We start from the raw sequence: 18,212 nt of genomic DNA on the forward strand, positions 1-18,212 counted from the left end.
TATATATATACATATATATATATTTAATTACTGCCTCTGCCTCTAGGAGCCTATGGTTTGAGTTTTACATCTACAATTAGAAGTTGTGTGATTTTAGGTAGGTTATTTAATCCCTGTGTCTTACTTTCCTCACCTGGAAAAAACAGGGATAATAATAGTACTTACCTTAAAGGGTCAGTGATGCCCTGTGATTAAGGCAGGAAAGTGACATATAGTGAGAATTGCATAAGTATTCATTGGTTTTGTTTTGTTTTTAGATTTTGCCAGAGGCATGTGCACTCACCAGACAGAGGGAAAGTGTGAAAGTACCCCCACCATGGGAGGATGGTCACACCACAATCCCTTCTCTTCCAGTTTTTCTTTCAGGATTCCGGGCATGCACACATGCACACACATGCTCCCAGCAAGGCTTTTAAGCCTCTAGTTACAGGACTCCAATGGTGTAGTCGGCCATATCAGATCCAGCTGCCTTAACCACCACACCACTGGCTGGCCCAGTAGTCCTTGTTTTTACGTAAGTACGTCATCAGGTTATCACAGCAAAAATTCATTTTTTCAACCCCAAGATTGTTACTCCTATATGCTGAGCATAGAAGCAATCCCCAATCATCAATCCTTTTTTTAAAAAAATGTTTATTTCTCCTTTTTAAGGAGAAAGAAAGACAAACACCCTCACCAGGATCTCGTGCTGTGATCCTTGATCCTTCTCAGGCTTTCCCAGCCAGCCAGGATCATGGACGTGCACATGCACAACTGGTTGTGTGTAGTTTGAGCTGGGCACCAGCCCCCAATCTGTCAATACTGTGGAGCAGGGCCCTACCATGTGCCACTGTGACTGGGCCTCAGCAATCCTTCTGTACCTAATGAGGTGATAGGATTTCATTGGAAATGCAAATCTCAAGGGAAGGGGGTGGAGTTTTCTCACTGTTGATCCATGGATAATAACAGCTAACATGCAGTGTTTATTATATGCATGATACTGATCTAAGCACTATGCATCTCATCTAGTTTAATTCTTACAACTCTTTGCAGTATATACAACTATTATTTTCATTTTAAACTTAAGGAAAGGAAATTTAATAGAAATGAAATAATTTAGAGCGTCTCATAGTCTTCGGTCAAGTTGATACTCTTAGCCACGACCCTGCCCTTACACAGATCCCTAGGCTTTGCCTTTGGCTTTTGTAGAATGATTTTACTTCAGGAAAAGTAACTAGCTACCTCTGATGTCCTTCCTCAAACAATGATGCCATTTTATAGCCACAAACAGTAGAACATTTTACTAAACATACCATGACAGTCAATGCATGGGAATGTAGGTGCGGAAGCATTGCCTATTCCAGGTTCAGACTTGTCCTCTGTAGCAACAGGGCCAGGGAAGGCTGGATGGGAGGACCAAGGAGGACTGTAGGATGGGCTGGGAGGGCAGGCAGATCAGTGTTTTGGGGACTACCTCTGTTAAAAGCACACACACACACACACACAACTTTCTGGATTTTGTCTTTAAAAAAAAAAAAACATGAAATACAATTTTCTGTGGCCTATCTGGTAACCTCGTTCTTCCTTTTCTTATTCTCCCTTTCTTTGGAGGATAATTAAAAAGGTACGATGAATCTGGCATAGGTCTATCCTAGAACACTAATTACAATCCTCTAGATTTGGAAACTGCCTACCTCGGTCATTTTAATAAAAATAAAATTTTCCAGCATATCATATAAGGAGCTGGGCCACCTCGTTGAAAACTGCGTGTGAGTAATTTATATTACATAGGAATTGATTGTGTCCCTTAGGGTTACTTAGACTCACAGATTTTTGTTTCCTTTCTTTTCTGACAGGTTCCTGGGCAGATCGATCACCGCTACATGAGGCAGCAAGTCAAGGTCGTCTTCTTGCTCTGAGAACATTATTATCACAGGTAAAATATTACATACAGCTTAAAATATGCCCCCTTCCTATAAGCATAGAATGTTGTATAAACTAATCAATTCAAAAATAATGAAATTGCATAAATTTTACTACTGCCTCTCTCTCTCTTTCTCTCTCTCTTGTTTTTGCTATAGCGTGTGCTTACCAGAGAGAGATGGAGAGAGAAAGAGAGTGGGAGAGAGAGAGAGAATGAGAAATCACCCTCCAAAGGGGATGGCCATGCCATCATCCCTTCTCCTCCAGGCTGCTTTCACAATTTTGGACATGCACACACATGCACCCACGGTGATTTTCAAGCTGCTGCATCCAGGAATCTAACCATATAGTCGGCCATGTGGGATCCAGTGCCTTAACTTCCATGCCACCTGCTGGCCTCATGCCTTTCTATTTTAACTCTTGTCAGGCAAGTCAATAATTTCTGATTTCGTTTCTTTGAAACTTCTTTACAAATATTTTGGTATAATCTTATGTCTTAGCATTTCAGATTTCTTAAATAGTACATGTGTTTATTGATAGACATTTTAGCAAGTAGTAGCTGGACTTATGTATAATTTATTAAACCTTGTAAATATGTTAAACTCTTTACCATGTAAATAGCTAATTATGAATTCAGCTCTGTTGTAAGATAGTTGTAAAAATGAGTAACCAGATCAGATGCTGAAAACAGTCTTTTTATTTTTACGGTATGATAATCTGTAATATAAGGGGTTTTCAAAAAGTTCATGAAAAATGTATGTTATATAAAAACTGCAAGCATTTCAAGATTTTTTTGGGAGAGGGAACCAAAATAACCTCATCTTTTAAAATGAACTTTTCAAAATCCTCTCCTATGTTCTGGAAAATTGCCTGCAAATGCTATAAGAACAATTATTTCTACACCTGCCTTCTCTTCAGATTCACAAGAGGAAAAATGAAAAACCTGGATTCCCAATAGAAATATAAAATACCCTGGCTTATGTCTGAGCCTTTTTTTTTTTTTTTGGGGTTTTTTTTTTTTTTTGGGGTTTTTTTTTTTTTTTGGGGTTTTTTTTTTTTTTTGGGGTTTTTTTTTTTTTTTGGGGTTTTTTTTTTTTTTTGGGGTTTTTTTTTTTTTTTGGGGTTTTTTTTTTTTTTTGGGGTTTTTTTTTTTTTTTGGGGTTTTTTTTTTTTTTTGGGGTTTTTTTTTTTTTTTGGGGTTTTTTTTTTTTTTTGTAGAGGTTTTCGCTATAGGGCACGTGCGCTCACCAGACAGAGAGAGGCATAGAGACAGAAAGCGAGAAATCACCCCCCAGGGGGGATGGTCATGCCGCAATCCCTTCTCCTCCATTCTTCTCTTGGGATCTTGGGCACGCACACACACGTGCCCAGCATGAGTGTTAAGCCACCGGGTCTGGGACGCGAACCGCGGTCGCCTACGTGGGAGTCCAGCGACATAGCCATTACACTAACTGCTGGTTCCCCCAATGTCTGAGCATTTTAAAAAGCATTTAATATGTCTCAAATGTGCACTCACTTGAGTTCATTTTCTAGTATTAGGAGAAAGGGGTTTTCTCACATGATTACAGAGAAAGGAAGGGGCATGTAGCTCAGTTTAGACTGCACAGCCTGGGTCTCTGGACACCCGGGTCCTAGTCTTGCACTTGGGGAATCACAACTAGCTGAGCCTCTTTTTTCTCACCCGTAACATGAAGAAGAGTTGCCCCGATGCTCTTCCCATTCTGTGCTAACCATGTGACCAGTTTTGCTCATCACTGTAAAACGGTCAGGAAGTTTTAAAAAGCAATCCCTTAGAAAGGGTCATTCGGTCCTCTGAGAGGAGAACCATGTTTGACTATTTCTCGGTGTGTGTTTCCTACTTACTGAGATACCAGCCAAAGAGAGGGAGAGACTGCCCTTAAATCCTAAAATGAAAAGTGAATCTTGACCTTCTTGGATACTCCTGTCATCTGGTCACTCTAACATGTGGCAATTTGAAATGGGTTCTCCCAGCCTGATTGCTGGCTAGCCAACCTGAAATCTTTGAAAGGATAGTGAAAAGATATTAAAAATTGCCACTTGCTAGTGGCAAAGGTTTGGAGTATTTATCTACCTCCTCATCTTCATTTTAAGGTTTTTCATGTCCATTCTGGTATTATAGATTGTGGTTGTCTGTAATATATTATGAGGATGTGCTGCGAAACTTCCTATTGTGCTCAGTATGATTGCCAATACACAGTGAATCACCAAAGATATTGAAAAGGCAAAGAACCTCAGATCCTAATACTATTTAATTATTTGTGTCTGATATTGTGAGTTTAATTAGAATGCATTACAATGAATTTTCTTAGCTTTGACCGAATAATAATAAAATCCAGCATTTTCGATATGGTGAGCATTGTACAAATTGCTTTACATTATCTCACTTAATCTCATAGTAATATGAAAATTGAGAGGTTAAGGTATTTGTCCAAATTAGAATGGTTCCTGCATGATAGAGGCAAGCTTAACACACTCAGTAGTCCAGAGTTCTTGCATATAACCAGGAGCATATAACCTATTTAGTGACATACATTTACAAAACAGTTCAGTACAGCTTAGAGTGATTTTCCTTCGGTCCGGGCCGACTTGTAATTTTATAACCCCAATCAAAATAAGTGATCCTGCCTTTAAACAGTCTTTAGTTCTACAAGACAAAAACAAACAAACAAATGAAGACAAGACCAAAAAAAAAAGGAAGAAAATTTTAAAGAAAACATGCCAGAATCTGTTGAACAGGACTTTATCAGATTTAGGCATGATGATGGGCCATAATGGGGTAAAGGAGTTTTGACAAAGAATTGATTCTGTAGCATTTGAACTGGGCATTCCCGCAAAAGTGGAAACTTATTTTCCAGAGATTCTTTGAAGTTTACAATACAAGGGCACTGTGAAAAGTTTGTGAAAAAATGAAAATAAGTACAAAAGAAAATTGAAATCCATGCATAGATTTTTTTAATAATATGCATTTTCATGAACTTTTTGAAGCCTCCCACTTATCAATCTCTAATGACATTTATAGAAACAATTTAATGTAACTTTTTGCTCATGTTTCAAAATTATTTATCTTACATTTAGGGTTATAATGTAAATGCAGTAACAATAGACCATATTACCCCATTGCATGAAGCCTGCCTTGGAGATCACGTGGCATGTGCCAGAACCCTTCTGGAAGCTGGAGCAAATGTAAGTAACTTTTGAAAACATTAACAATTTCAAGTGTTTTGGGAAATCTTCATACTGTTTTCCAAAAGGGCCATATTAATTTACAATACCACCAACAGTGTAAAGGATTTTCATAATAGCCATTCTGGGAAGTGTGAGGTATTACGTCATCATGGATTTAATTTACATTTCTCTTATGATACAGATATTGAACATCTGTTAATCTGTTATCTGAACACCATATATCTGTTGGCCATTTGTATGTCTTCTTTTAACAAATGTTTATTCAAGATCTTTGCTCATTTTCAAGTAGGGTTATTTGTTTTCTTGTTATTGAGTAGTTTGAATTCCTTGTATATTTTGAATACTAGCCTTTAATCTGAATGATTTGCAAATATTTTCTTTCATTCTGTAGGCTGTCTCTTAACTCTTTTGAGTGTTTCCTTGGCTGTACACAAGGTTTTTAGGTTGATGCAATCCCATTTGTCTGTTTTCAGTTTTGTTGTCTGTGCTTTTGCAGTCCCGTTTATAAAGGCCTTGCCCATTTCCACATCATAGAGATTTTTTTCTATGCTTTTTTTTCTAGTAGTTTCACAGATAAGAAGCTTAAATTTAAGTCTTTAATCCATTCTGAGTTGATATTTGTATATGGTGGAGATAAGATATGATTCAGTAATCCCAGCACTGGGAATACATCCAAAGGAACTGAAATCAATATGCAAATATGTCTGCATTGCCATGTTCCTAAGTGTTCATTGACAGATAGATTTTTAAATGTGGTAAATATACAAAGGGACTTCAAAAGGTTCATGGAGGTACCAGCAGATGGTATAATGGTTACACCCCTGGAATCCCATACAGTCAACTGTGGTTTGAGTCCTGGACCTGGTAACTTAAACTCATGCTGGGCACATGTGCATGCATGCCCAAGATCCCAAGAGGAGAGTGGAGAAGGGATTGCAGGGTGGCCATCTCCTGGGGGGGGTGATGTCTAACTTTCTCTCTCACTGCCTCTGTCTATGTAGTGTGTGCACATGCTCCACTGCAAAAACCTCTTTAAAATTAATTAATTAATCGGTTTATAAAACATGCATATTATAAAAAAGCTCCATGTGTTTCAAAATTTTTTTGCACCAGAATAAACTCATATATGTTAATTTAATTTTTCCATAAACTTTTTGAACTCCTCCTGTATGTAATGAAATAATATTAGGTCATAAAAAAAAAAAAAAAAAACTTGGGACCAGCAGATGTCATTATGGTTATGTCTCTGGACTCTCACATAGTTGACGATGGTTCAAGTCCCAGACCTGGCAGCTTAACACTCACACCGAGTGCATATGTGTGTGTGCCCAAGACCCTAAAAGGAGAATGGAGGAGAAGGGATTGCAGCATGGCCATCTCCCTGGGGGGTGATTTTTTGCTTTCTGTCTCACTGTATCTTCAGCAAGCACTTGCACACTTTAGTAAAAATCTCTCTCTAAAAACAAAAATTAAAAAGCAGGAAATTTTGTCACTTTATAACAATATGGATGAACTTCTAGGACATTATGTTGAGTGAAATAAACCAACTATAAAGAGACAAAGAGCATATGATCTTGTTCATATGTTAAATCTGAAAACTTGAACTCAAAGAGTAGAATGATTGTTGCCATCATTCTGTTGGGAGGAGAGATGTGAGGGGCAAAGGAAGCACTGGTGAGCAGGTACAAAGTTACAGTTAGATAAGAGAAATAAATTCTCGTGTTCAATTGCACAGTACAGGACCTACAGTTAATAATGTGTTGTCTGTTTCATAATAGTCAAAAGAAAGGACTCTGAATATTGTTAACACAAAGAAATTATAAAATTGAGGTGATTCATAGGCTAATTTACTCTCATTTGGTCATGACAAAATATGTACGTGTACCAAAACATCACATGATTCTCCCATAAACATATACATTTATCATTTGTAAATTAAAAAATAAATTTTTTAGAATGAACCATTTACATCTACTGACAGAGAATCAAAGTTCTCATTTTGCTTTTTTCCTTCTTTCTCAGTAGCTTTCAAAAATAGCAGAATAAATAGAAAGCTCTCAAATTGCCTTAGCCTCTCTACCGCACTCTAAAAGGGATGTCCAATCACTGTATAAATGGGCAGCATGCTGCATAATAATATAGACATTCTTTGGGTTATTTCTTGTTTTATGACCCCAAATAGCAATAGATGAGCATCTTTCTTTCTATAACATTTGCCTAACTTTTGAACGGTTTTCCTCCGATGAATTCTCAGAAGTAGAGTTACCAATTTTATCCATTTAAATAGCCTCTAGCTTTACCTCAACTTCCATCACCATTACATTTTTTTCTTCTTACTGAAAAGTACCTAAGCATTGAATCAGTTCTTGCTAATGCTTCGGTATGTATTTTTTCATAGTCATGTGTATATTTCTGTGAATTACCTGCCACATCATATTACTAATTATGTCTTCAACTTTTAAACCTTTTCTTATTGCTGTGTATGAACTAGATACAAAGGGCCTTCCTCACGTTTCTGAAAAATGTGTATTATGAAAAAAACTATGCATGGATTTTAAACACTTGTGCATCAAAATAAATTCATACTTTGATTCCATTTTCTCCCTGAATTGTTTGAAGTGTTCTTGTGTGGTTTGTCATACAAATGTGTTCCTCATTATTTTCTGTTAGCAGATGGCATTCCTTCTAACTGTGAATAACTCAGTCAGCGAATCACATATAATTTATGAATCTTACTCTTAGATTTTGCATTTGGTTTAGGTAAATGCAGTGACAATAGATGGCGTGACTCCGTTATTCAATGCATGCTCCCAAGGCAGCACAAGCTGTACAGAACTGCTCTTGGAATATGGTGCCAAGGCCCAGCTGGAGTCATGTCTTCCGTCTCCCACACATGAAGCTGCTGGTAAAGGTAATGTAGTTATGAGATTAAGTGGCAAAAGGAGACGGTTCCTCCTGCAACATGCAATGCTTCACTTATCTTCCAATGAATAATATTGCAGGGGTTGACTGGGGTGAGGTGTATGTGGAGGTATGGACATTAAGAGAAAGTAAACTCATCTCTACTTTGTGTTGGCAGGTCACCACGAATGTCTGGATATACTGATAGCCTGGGGCATAGATGTTGACCAAGATATTCCTCATTTGGGAACTCCTCTCTATGTAGCTTGTATGTCACAGCAATTTCATTGCATCTGGAAACTTCTTTATGCTGGTACTTTTCTTTAAAACTTCTTATGTTCTGTCCATGCACATAGACAATTTATTAGTTATTTAAATAAGAGTATTTAAAAGTTATGTCTTGCTCCTAAAATTTTCTTATTGTAAGCATTCTCACATACAAATGCATAAATAATTAAGAAAAAACTATTTTTTTTTCTTTTATGTTTCTGCCTTAGGATGCATGTGCTTGCCGGAGAGAGATAGAGGGAAAGTGAGAAATCACCCCCAGGGGAGATAGCCATACCACAATCCCTTCTTCTCCAGTCTCATCTTAGGATTTGGGGTGCGTGCGCACACACACACACACACACACACACACACACACACGTTCCTGGCAGGATTTTCAAGGTGTTGGGTCTGGGACTCAAACTACCATTAGCCATTTGGGAATTTAATGTCCTAATCATTACACCACCTGCTGGCCCCAAGAACCTCACGCTTGATAAATCCATTTCAAATCTAATAGATGAGCATATCATCTATATATTTTCCATATACATCTTTGGCAGACATTTAAGCATGTAATGGAGTCTAAAAGCTCTACTCATAAAAGGTTGTAAAATTAAGACACTTACTGCTGACTATGAAGTTGGCAACACTGTATATATGTGTGAGCAAATCTATTGGAAAGAAATTTTAGAGGTAGTTACTGCTTCCATAACCTTATCTTCTACCAACCATAAAAGCTCATGAAATTTCTAGACCGTACTTTCTATCCTACTTAACTAAAGACTTAATGCTCTTTGCCACTTACTCAAAACAAATCAATTTCTCAAGGTTCACCTTTAACACTTGAGAAACATTTTTAGCCTATTGAAATTATAGTGGTCTCTACCATAGGACTGGGAGCTCCTTCACATATGCATATGCCTCCTTTATCCATCATCTCTTCCCAAGCACAGTGCCTCCCTCCTATGTAGAAGATGCTCAAGACAGACACAAAATAAGTGTGTCTTCTATGCTATCTATTGTCTATGATAGCCATTTGGCCTTTAATACATTCTTTTTTGTGGGGGTGCGGAGAGGTTTTTGCTACAGGGGTTGTCCATTTACCTGAAAGACAGAGACAGACAGAGAGATAGAAAGCAAGAAATCACCACCCAGGAGGATGGTGCGCTGCAATCCCTTCTCCTCCATTCTCCTCTCAGGATCTTGGACACGCACGCACATGTGCCCAGTGTGAGTTTAAGCCACCGGATCTGGCACTCAAACCATGGTTGATTACATGGGAGTCCAGTGACACAGCCATTATGCCATCCCGGCCTTTAATACATACTGACATGCATTTTTATTAACACCTTTATGTGTTATTCACATTATCTTAGATAAGATATAAACTTGCAAGAAGGGTCTGCATCTATTTCATTTATACAATATCTAGTGTCTTTAACACAAGTTTGTTAATTATTGTTGACATAGTGGGGGGTTTTTTGTTTGTTTGTTCATTTGTTTTGCCATAGTCTCCCATATTATTGTCTTCAGTTTGCCAGGAATATTATTCTTTCCACCAAACATTTTCTATTGGGTTGTAGAAAATATAAAAATGCTGTTAGTGATTGGTGATTGATTGCTATTTCCAGGCTCTGTTCTCCCATGAAACTGATATTATCCACAAAGTTTATGCTTTCTTTATGGAAATTATGCTACAGAATGCAATTTTTCCACTAAATATTTGGTATTTGTTTTTAAAATATTGAAAGCAATTACATTTATTGAAATTTGAAAATGGTAGGATGGCCCTAAAGGGACTTTTAAAATCTACTGCTTCTTATAGACATCATTAATTTTACAAATAGTATCAGAAAACAGAGCTGAATAGAACTTATGCATTTTATTGGTAGACATTTCTCGGTGTTGTAACCATTTATGTCTTGGAAAATAAGATTATTATTTTTTTTTACAATGTTAAAATAACATTCATTTATTCCACATGCATTGAATGACCACCAAATTTTACATCAAGATAAAATAACTATGCAAATAAGTCATTTAACATGTAGAGTTATGTTCATGAATATAAACCTTTTTTAAAATGTACTTTGCATGCATATATCATCAATATGCCTTTCCATTGAAGAGGTTCAATCTCTTTGTGTATTTATTGTTCATGTAGTTATTATTAAGCACGTAAGTGAGGAGTGGCAAAAAAAAATTATATGCATTTTACCTAAGTAGCTCATTTATCAGGTCATTGGAAAAGTCATGACATATTTTTCTATGCAAAATGCATTATGACTTTTTCAACAACCCAATATTTCATCTATATTTATCTACCATCTATCTGTTTAAAGATGCAATTCATTGCAGATAAAGCTAAGGATTATTTTGTATCCTCCCTCAGTTGCCTTCTTCCATGCACTGGGGAAACTGACTCATCTAATGATTTGTGTTTATGTTTCTCATCACTTTCTATTTATCCATAGGTGCTGATGTACAGAAAGGCAAATATTGGGATACTCCATTACATGCTGCTGCTCAACAACCCAGTTCTGAAATTGTAAACTTACTGCTAGAATTTGGAGCAGATACCAATGCCAAAAATACAGAACTTCTGCGACCAGTAGATTTGGCTACATCCAGCAGTGTGGTGGAGAGAATACTACTTCAACATGAAGGTAAGGCTACATGCAGGAATTTATAAACACAAAAGTATATTTGCCTGAATATAATGCATAAAATTTGGAATTTCTTTTGTGTGAAAGTAGATTTTTATAAAAAAAAACTTTCTTTCATGAGCAAAAGACACAGAGAACTAAGAGGGGAGAGAGAGAGAGACCCAGCCAGCATCCCTTACAGGGTCCCGATTCCACAATCCACTCCCAGCTTCAGCCAGTCATAGATCATGAGTATGCCTGTGCCCCACATTCTCAGGGAAGTCCTGGATTGGACCTTCCAGTCCCTGAATTGGAGCCTTCCAGAGCGTTGCATTTTACTGCTGTGCCATGTCTGGCATATGAAAGTTGCTAATTGCTAAAAATTAGGTTCTATGTAAAAAAAAAAGGTATCATGATTATTTTAATGTTCTTTTTTTACATTTTATCTAAGCTTTTGTATCCTTTTGGTTAAATAATTGTTTGTTTTGACAATGCATAATATGTACTTCTAATATAATATCTGCATTTATATTTGGAAAACATATCCCATTTTCTAAGAGCATGCACCTTCTATAACATGTTGTAGGGACATAATCAGGAAATATTTTCCCATTTAAGATTTATTCTAAAACAGAATTTCTTTGGGTAGATACCTCAGAGTGGAATTGCTGGATCATATGGTAGTTCTATTTGTAGGTCTTTGAGGAAGGTCCATACTGTTCTCCACAGTAGTTGTACTAATTTACATTCCCACCAGCAGTGTTGGAGAGTTTCACTTTCTCCACAGCTGCACCAGCACTCATCATTCTTTATTTTTTAAATCTTTGCCTTTCTGACTCAGGTTAGGTGGTAATAAATAATAATATTTTTTTAAAAAACGGAATTTCTTAAGCCTCGCTAAGATACTATGACAAAATTATCTTGTTTTAAATAGTAAACCTAATTTGAGAAAAATATATGATTTCACATTTCCTCTTTTAGTACATAACACTTCTTTGGGATTAGATTTATATCTCTTTCGAAGAACAAAATTTGGGCTAGATCTTTGGCACAGCAGTAATACACTGTTGGGGAGAAAATGAATCACACATGGCAACGGCAACTTAACTCCCTAGCCTGGTCAGCCCGAAGCATGCGTGGTGCACAGTGAGTGAGGAGGACTGAAAGGCTGGAGGACTGAAGAAGGGGAATCACAGTATGACTAGATCCTGTGGAGGGTTCTCCTCTCTGTCTCTCTCTCTCCCTCTCACTTGTGCATGCATGCACTCTATTGTGAATAAAGAAAAAAGGGAAGAATTTGTTTATTTTTCTAAAACAAAAAAACATTTATTTATCTATTTCTTTTTTGTGATTTTTCAAGCCAAATCCGGGATTGAACCATGGTTGGCCATGCGAGAACCCAGCACCATAATCACTGCACCACCTGATGGCTCCCAGAGTTTGTTTCTAAGACATTAGTGTAGCAATAATTTTAATAAGCCTGAATATTACTATATTTTTAGAGGATATATGTGGAATATGTCTGTTATAAGAAGATCGCATACATAAAAGCAATAGAAATGTGTCTATAAATTGTTCTAATATATTGGTCATATCAAGGTAGTTTATTAGAAAGCATTTTAGTTTTTTATGAATATATATACATCTATCCAACCAAAGGACATGTGTATTTGCCAGAAAGAGAGAATGAGACAAAGAGAAAGCATTTCTCAGTGGGTAAGATCATGCTGCAACCCTTTTCTCTCCATTTCTTCATCTCATCAAGATTTTGATAACACATGCACATGTGCCCAGTTTGTTCCTCAAGCCACTGGGGTCAGTATTCAAACTGTGTTCAGCCATGTGGGATCTGGCTCCATATGGCCGGCACTAAACCACTGCGCTACAGGGCTTGCCTTCTGGTTATATTTAACCTAAATAAAACTTACAACTTTTACAGATTCATTTTGATTTTAATTAACAAATACATTTATGTCTTCTTACAGCGACTCCAAGCTCTCTTTGCCAACTTTGCCGACTCTGTATCCGAAACTACATAGGAAGACCAAGATTACACCTTATCCCACAGCTCCAGCTGCCAACGTTACTGCAGAATTTCTTACAGTATCGATAAAGCATAAAATAATTCTAAATACGTTCAAGAATAAAAAATTTCAATTTCATTGGCATAAATGAATATTTCATATTAAAATATGCTCAATATAGGGTCAACATGAGAATGAGCTCACCCTGGGTAGCAGTGAAGTATCAAGTTTCACTTTAAATATACTTGTTAATACTATTGTTTTATGAATTTTTACTGTCTTCAGATTCTAGTATGTTTATATTATCCATGTATTCTTAGTTTTCAATATATCTGCTTGTAGATTTAGAGGAAAACATGATGAATTCCCCATGTTATGATTTTTTTCCAGAGAGTAATATGAGCTTTTACTAAAATGATTCATATCACATTTTTTAAGGTCTATAATTTTCAAATAGTGCATTAACCATTTTATTTTGGCTGTTGTAATTGATGATTTCTTTTTTTATATGTTGCACAAAATATGAGTACAATTTAGAAAAGACAAACTAATGATTTTTGAAATAAAGACGACTCTCATTCAGCAAATCCACTGAGTTGAATGAGCCCTTGAGATTTTAATGACCAATTCATAAAGATAAATTGCCTCCCACCCTGCAAAGGACCCACAAGTCACTTTTCTCAGTTACAGAAACTGGGTAGTATGAAAAGTCAGTACTGCCCTCTCACTCTGAGATATACCTGCTAACGCTATTTTAACACCTTCCCCTTCTCAAGAGCAGCCTCTTAAGACCTCTCTTCAGTGCTTTTATATCTATTGAATCATTGGAAAAGCAGTTTTTTGCATTTTAAAAATAGAATAATACGTCATGACTTTTCTGAAGATCAGCCTTCTTCCATTTCAGAAATTGTCAGTAGCTGGGGATCCCTGAACTGAAGAAAATGAACTTCATAATTGATAAAGAGTCCAGGGATTGGGGCCCTCAGATGGCATAGCAGTTATATCTGTGGACTTGTACGTGGCTGACTGTGGTTCAAGTCCTGGACCTGGTGACTTAAAAATCACGCCAGGCATGTGTGCATGCATGCCCAAGATCCCAGGAGGAGAATAGAGAAGGGTTTGGCATGGCCATCTCCCCCATGGGTAATTCCTCACTTTCCCTTTCTTTTTTTTGGCAAGCTCATGTGCTCTATGGCAAAAAAAAAAAAAAAAAAAAAAAACCTCTAAAAAAATTAAGTCCAGGGATCATCAGGTCAGATCAAGGTTGTAAAAAATGAAAGATAAAAAACTTCTAACACTCTGGAGGTTTTAAAGATAATAAAAAGGATGCCACTAGGCTCTCTGCCACAAATAGCCTTAAAATGTTTACCCTATATCCCTGTATGTAATTCTTTTTTTTTCTTTTAAATAAGAAAGATTTTTGCTATAGAGCGCGTGTATTCGCTGGATAGACAGAGAGAGACAGAAACAGAAAGTGAGAATTCTTGCCCCAGGGGGGATGGCCACACCACAATCCCTTCTCCTTCATTCTTCTCTCGGGATTTAGGGCACACACGCACCCAGCTTGAGTTTTAAATTACCTGGTCCAGGACATGAACTGCATGCAGCTCCTTGAGAGTCCACTGACATAACCATTACACCATCTGCTGGTCTCTATTTAATTCTTAATAGTATTTCTAATGTATTCTTTTCAAAGCAAAGGTTCAGAGTATACCATATTTGCAGGTCATAACAACAAAGAATGTTGTATAATAGGAGATATTTTTAAACTAGTCCCCTACGAGGACTGAAATTAGACTTGCCTCAGCTTTAACTGTACAAAAGAGCAACAGAAAATAAAATTTTGCCTCTTCTTTTTAATGCAGGTTTGATTTGGGTCTGTTGTGGACTTAGAGACAAAATAATTAAGATACAATTCTATGTAAAGTAAAAGAAAACATTTTAGCGAATTTAATAGATTTACCAAATTTTGATAAGTAAATATTTTGACCACTATTTTAAGAACCCAGGGTCTATTTGTCTCTCTTCTTAGTTATTGGCTAACTCCCAGAGATATGATAAAAATAAACTATTGTCATATATAACTCCAAAGTCACTAAGTTTGCATTCTGGAAACAAAAATCAGGTGTAGTTAACATTTGTTTAGATTTTCAAAAATAGAAACAAATAGGTAGAATATTTGTTAGATAATGTCTTCTATGTGGCTGGAGATTTGTAAATGCCTGTTTCAGAGAATATCTCAGTCTAACACATTTGTAATGACCTTATGCATTCAAATGGATTTTCATTATAGGATACCCTCATTAAGTGTAATTAGATATTAAAGCTGCTTTCAATAAAACAGGTTTCTCCTACTATTTCCCCTGTGTTAGAAGTAAATTCTTACATTATAAGTGTAATGCAACACATCTCTCTTCATAGGTCTTGTGCCAATATGGGAAGAAAATATTAATTATTAAATTGACACTTTAGAATTTCAGTGTCTGTACCTTGTATCTTAGCTATAATATAATTGTTTTATTAAATAAGTGTTCTAATTTAAATGTATCATATGTTTGTTAATATATTAAAGTGTGATTATTATCCCTTGGAATAAAACTTTCTTTCTGTTTTAATTAGTATTTTATTTTAGAATGGAAGACAATGGAGAATATAATTCAATTGCACCTACCTTTTTGCCATCCATTTTTTTTTTTCTGTCACTGGATAGATAGGGAGACATAGAGCTTGAAAGCAAGAAATCCAACCCTCCTAGGGGTGATGGCCATGCCACAATCCCTTCCCCCACATTTTTCTCTCAAGATTCTAGGCATGTGTGCATGCACATGCACCTGGTCTGGGTTTCAAGCTGCAGGTCTGGGACTTGAACCACAGTTGGCCATGTGAGAGTCCAGTACCTTAACCATTATGCCATCTGTTGTCCCTTGCCATCTGTTTTGAAACCATGGTCTCATGGTCATTTAGAGTAGACTAGTGAAGAGTAAAAATAGACACCTTAGAGATCTTTTAGTCCATAACACACACACACACCACAAGGTCTAAAGACAAAATTCCACAAAGGCAAAGAACAAAAAAATTTACCATTCAACATAACATTGAAAAAATACTGTGAGATAATTACTACAGTTAGGCACTGTTGAAACATTTACTTTGGAGGAAAAGTATTAACATGTTATTTTTATACCACAGCATATATTTGATGTTTCTGAGAAGGTAAATAAAAACATAGTGTCCTTCTCAAGGACATTATTAAAAGAAAGAAATCCACCTTAAAAGTATTCATCTTTACTGGACAACATATGCCTCAACCTTTTGTCCCATTTGCAGCTACTGCCAAGTCGAATCCTTGCAAAGTGCATTGTGTACCACCCTCCTGTATAGGTGACTGGGCATTTTCCCCAGAGCAGACCACAGACAGGAGGGGACTTGTGTGTGGTATGGCATTACAAGATAAACTGGACCAGTGAGAGTCCTTGATGTAAGATGCTGGAAAAAACAGTATGCCTTAAAGCAACTAACAGAGAGATGCGAGACATAACAAATGATATGAGATGGAAATGTCATGAGATTGTGGGGGCAAGAGGGGGAGATTCAGAGCCCCACAGATTTATGCTGAGGGTGGGCTTCAGCACAGAAAGCAGAATCACTAGCTCTGAGAGACGACTCCCCTGGATTTCCTTCTTTGTCTGCCTGCTTTCATCTGTCAGGGGCGGGACAACCTATAGCTGTAACCTACAGTACAGTTCCTTGAGGGAGAGAGTAGAGGAAAGCCAGAGATGGTGTGTGTGTGTAGAGGGGGGGCAGTCTATGTCCAGATCACACCCCACAGGAGCTATGCAGTAATACAGCTATGCTGTAATATCTTCAGCTGATACAGGTAATTGTCCCAGCAACACTAACTGCCAACAATCACTATCTTTAATAGCTCCAGAGATAAGATAATTAAAATGTTGAACCTGGTGAGGGTAGACCAGTAAAAACTCTTGTCTCTCGCAGACTGACATTACAATTTTTTAAAGTTAATATATCAGAATCTTTACTTTTGATGTTCTTCCAAAATAACTGGGCATGAGAGGGTTTTTCTCAATGGATGAGGTACACTCCAGGGAATATAAATGACCTAAACACCCAAAATATTTATTGAAATAGCTGTTTTTGTGGATTCATTTGCTTCGTATCAGACAAGCAAAATTGATTGATGCAATACACAGAAAAGTAAGATATTAAAATTATTGAGCTAGAATGTTCGCTCATAGAGAATGATACTGAATCATCGAACAATGACGATTTTCAAAGACACAAGAGGGAGAGAAGGGTTATTGGTGGGAAGATGATTTGACATCAACCAGGAGTAGAGAAGTGATTGGTTGAGATACCCAATATTCTAACAGTTTCCATTTTGGGAAGAATGTTTCCTCTCTTGTAGGGTCTGCAAATATTAGGGAGAGAAAATAGAGAAAGTGAGGATAAGGGTGAGAAGTAAGAGTAGATTCCATGGTGGGACAGGCTTTCAAGCTTTCCTCATGGTGTGAGACGACTCTAGACCAGAGGAATAAAGATGTGGAGAAAACACCATGCCCCAATCTACCCTCACCTATATACAAGATGAATTACCACACTGCAGATTTTGCCAAAAAAAAAAAAAAAAGTTTGGATTTCATGGGGAGAGAGGTGAATATTGTAAAAATAGAAGGAAAGTGACAGCAACTCCATTTCCCATTCCACCTATATGCAAGAGAAATTAACACACTGCAGATTTTGCCAAAAAAAAAAAAAAAGTTTGGATTTCATGGGGAGAGAGGTGAATATTGTAAAAAATAGAAGGAAAGTGACAGCAACTCCATTTCCCATTCTTATGCTCAAGCACAATTCTTAGTTTATCCCTTCCTCACAGGGAACAAGCTGCCATTTGAATGTGGTTTGTCACCTTTTGGGCCCCCAACTTCTGTTGCTTAGTCAAACTCAAGCAATTTTGAAAGAGGAGGCTGTGCACCTTCGCAGTTTTGTTTCTGGCAACGATTTAATTTTCTTTCTTGCCAGGGGGACATGTGCTGACCTTTATCTTTCAACAGAGTAACTTGCTCCTAAGGCCCGGTGGTGGTTTAATTGTGTCTCCTAAAAATTCACATGATAAAATTTGATAGTGACAGAATTAAGAGGATGATAACTTAATCTGGCTATGGGATTAAGAGGTGGGGATTTGGGGATGTGATTAGGATAAGGTCATCTGGGTTAGGCCCCCATGTTTAAATCCTGGTGGGTT

General features: G+C 37.0%; 1 protein-coding gene across 2 annotated transcripts in view; it reads left to right on the forward strand.

The window, feature by feature from the left end:
• ASB5 (ankyrin repeat and SOCS box containing 5) overlaps positions 1–13,091 on the forward strand; it is a 71,808-nt gene extending 58,717 nt beyond the window's left edge. For both annotated transcript variants that reach the window (XM_006153388.3, XM_006153389.1), the window contains 6 exons: positions 1,836–1,915; positions 4,999–5,106; positions 7,870–8,020; positions 8,189–8,323; positions 10,755–10,946; positions 12,911–13,091. In XM_006153388.3, coding sequence (XP_006153450.1) covers positions 1,836–1,915; positions 4,999–5,106; positions 7,870–8,020; positions 8,189–8,323; positions 10,755–10,946; positions 12,911–13,038 — 794 coding nt within the window. In that variant the 3' untranslated portion in view covers positions 13,039–13,091. The remainder of the gene's footprint in view (positions 1–1,835; positions 1,916–4,998; positions 5,107–7,869; positions 8,021–8,188; positions 8,324–10,754; positions 10,947–12,910) is intronic.
• Positions 13,092–18,212: the final 5,121 nt, after the last annotated feature.

The sequence above is a fragment of the Tupaia chinensis genome, unplaced genomic scaffold, assembly GCF_000334495.1.
Source record: "Tupaia chinensis unplaced genomic scaffold, TupChi_1.0 Scaffold000373_2, whole genome shotgun sequence".
Classification (NCBI taxonomy): Eukaryota; Metazoa; Chordata; class Mammalia; order Scandentia; family Tupaiidae; genus Tupaia; species Tupaia belangeri.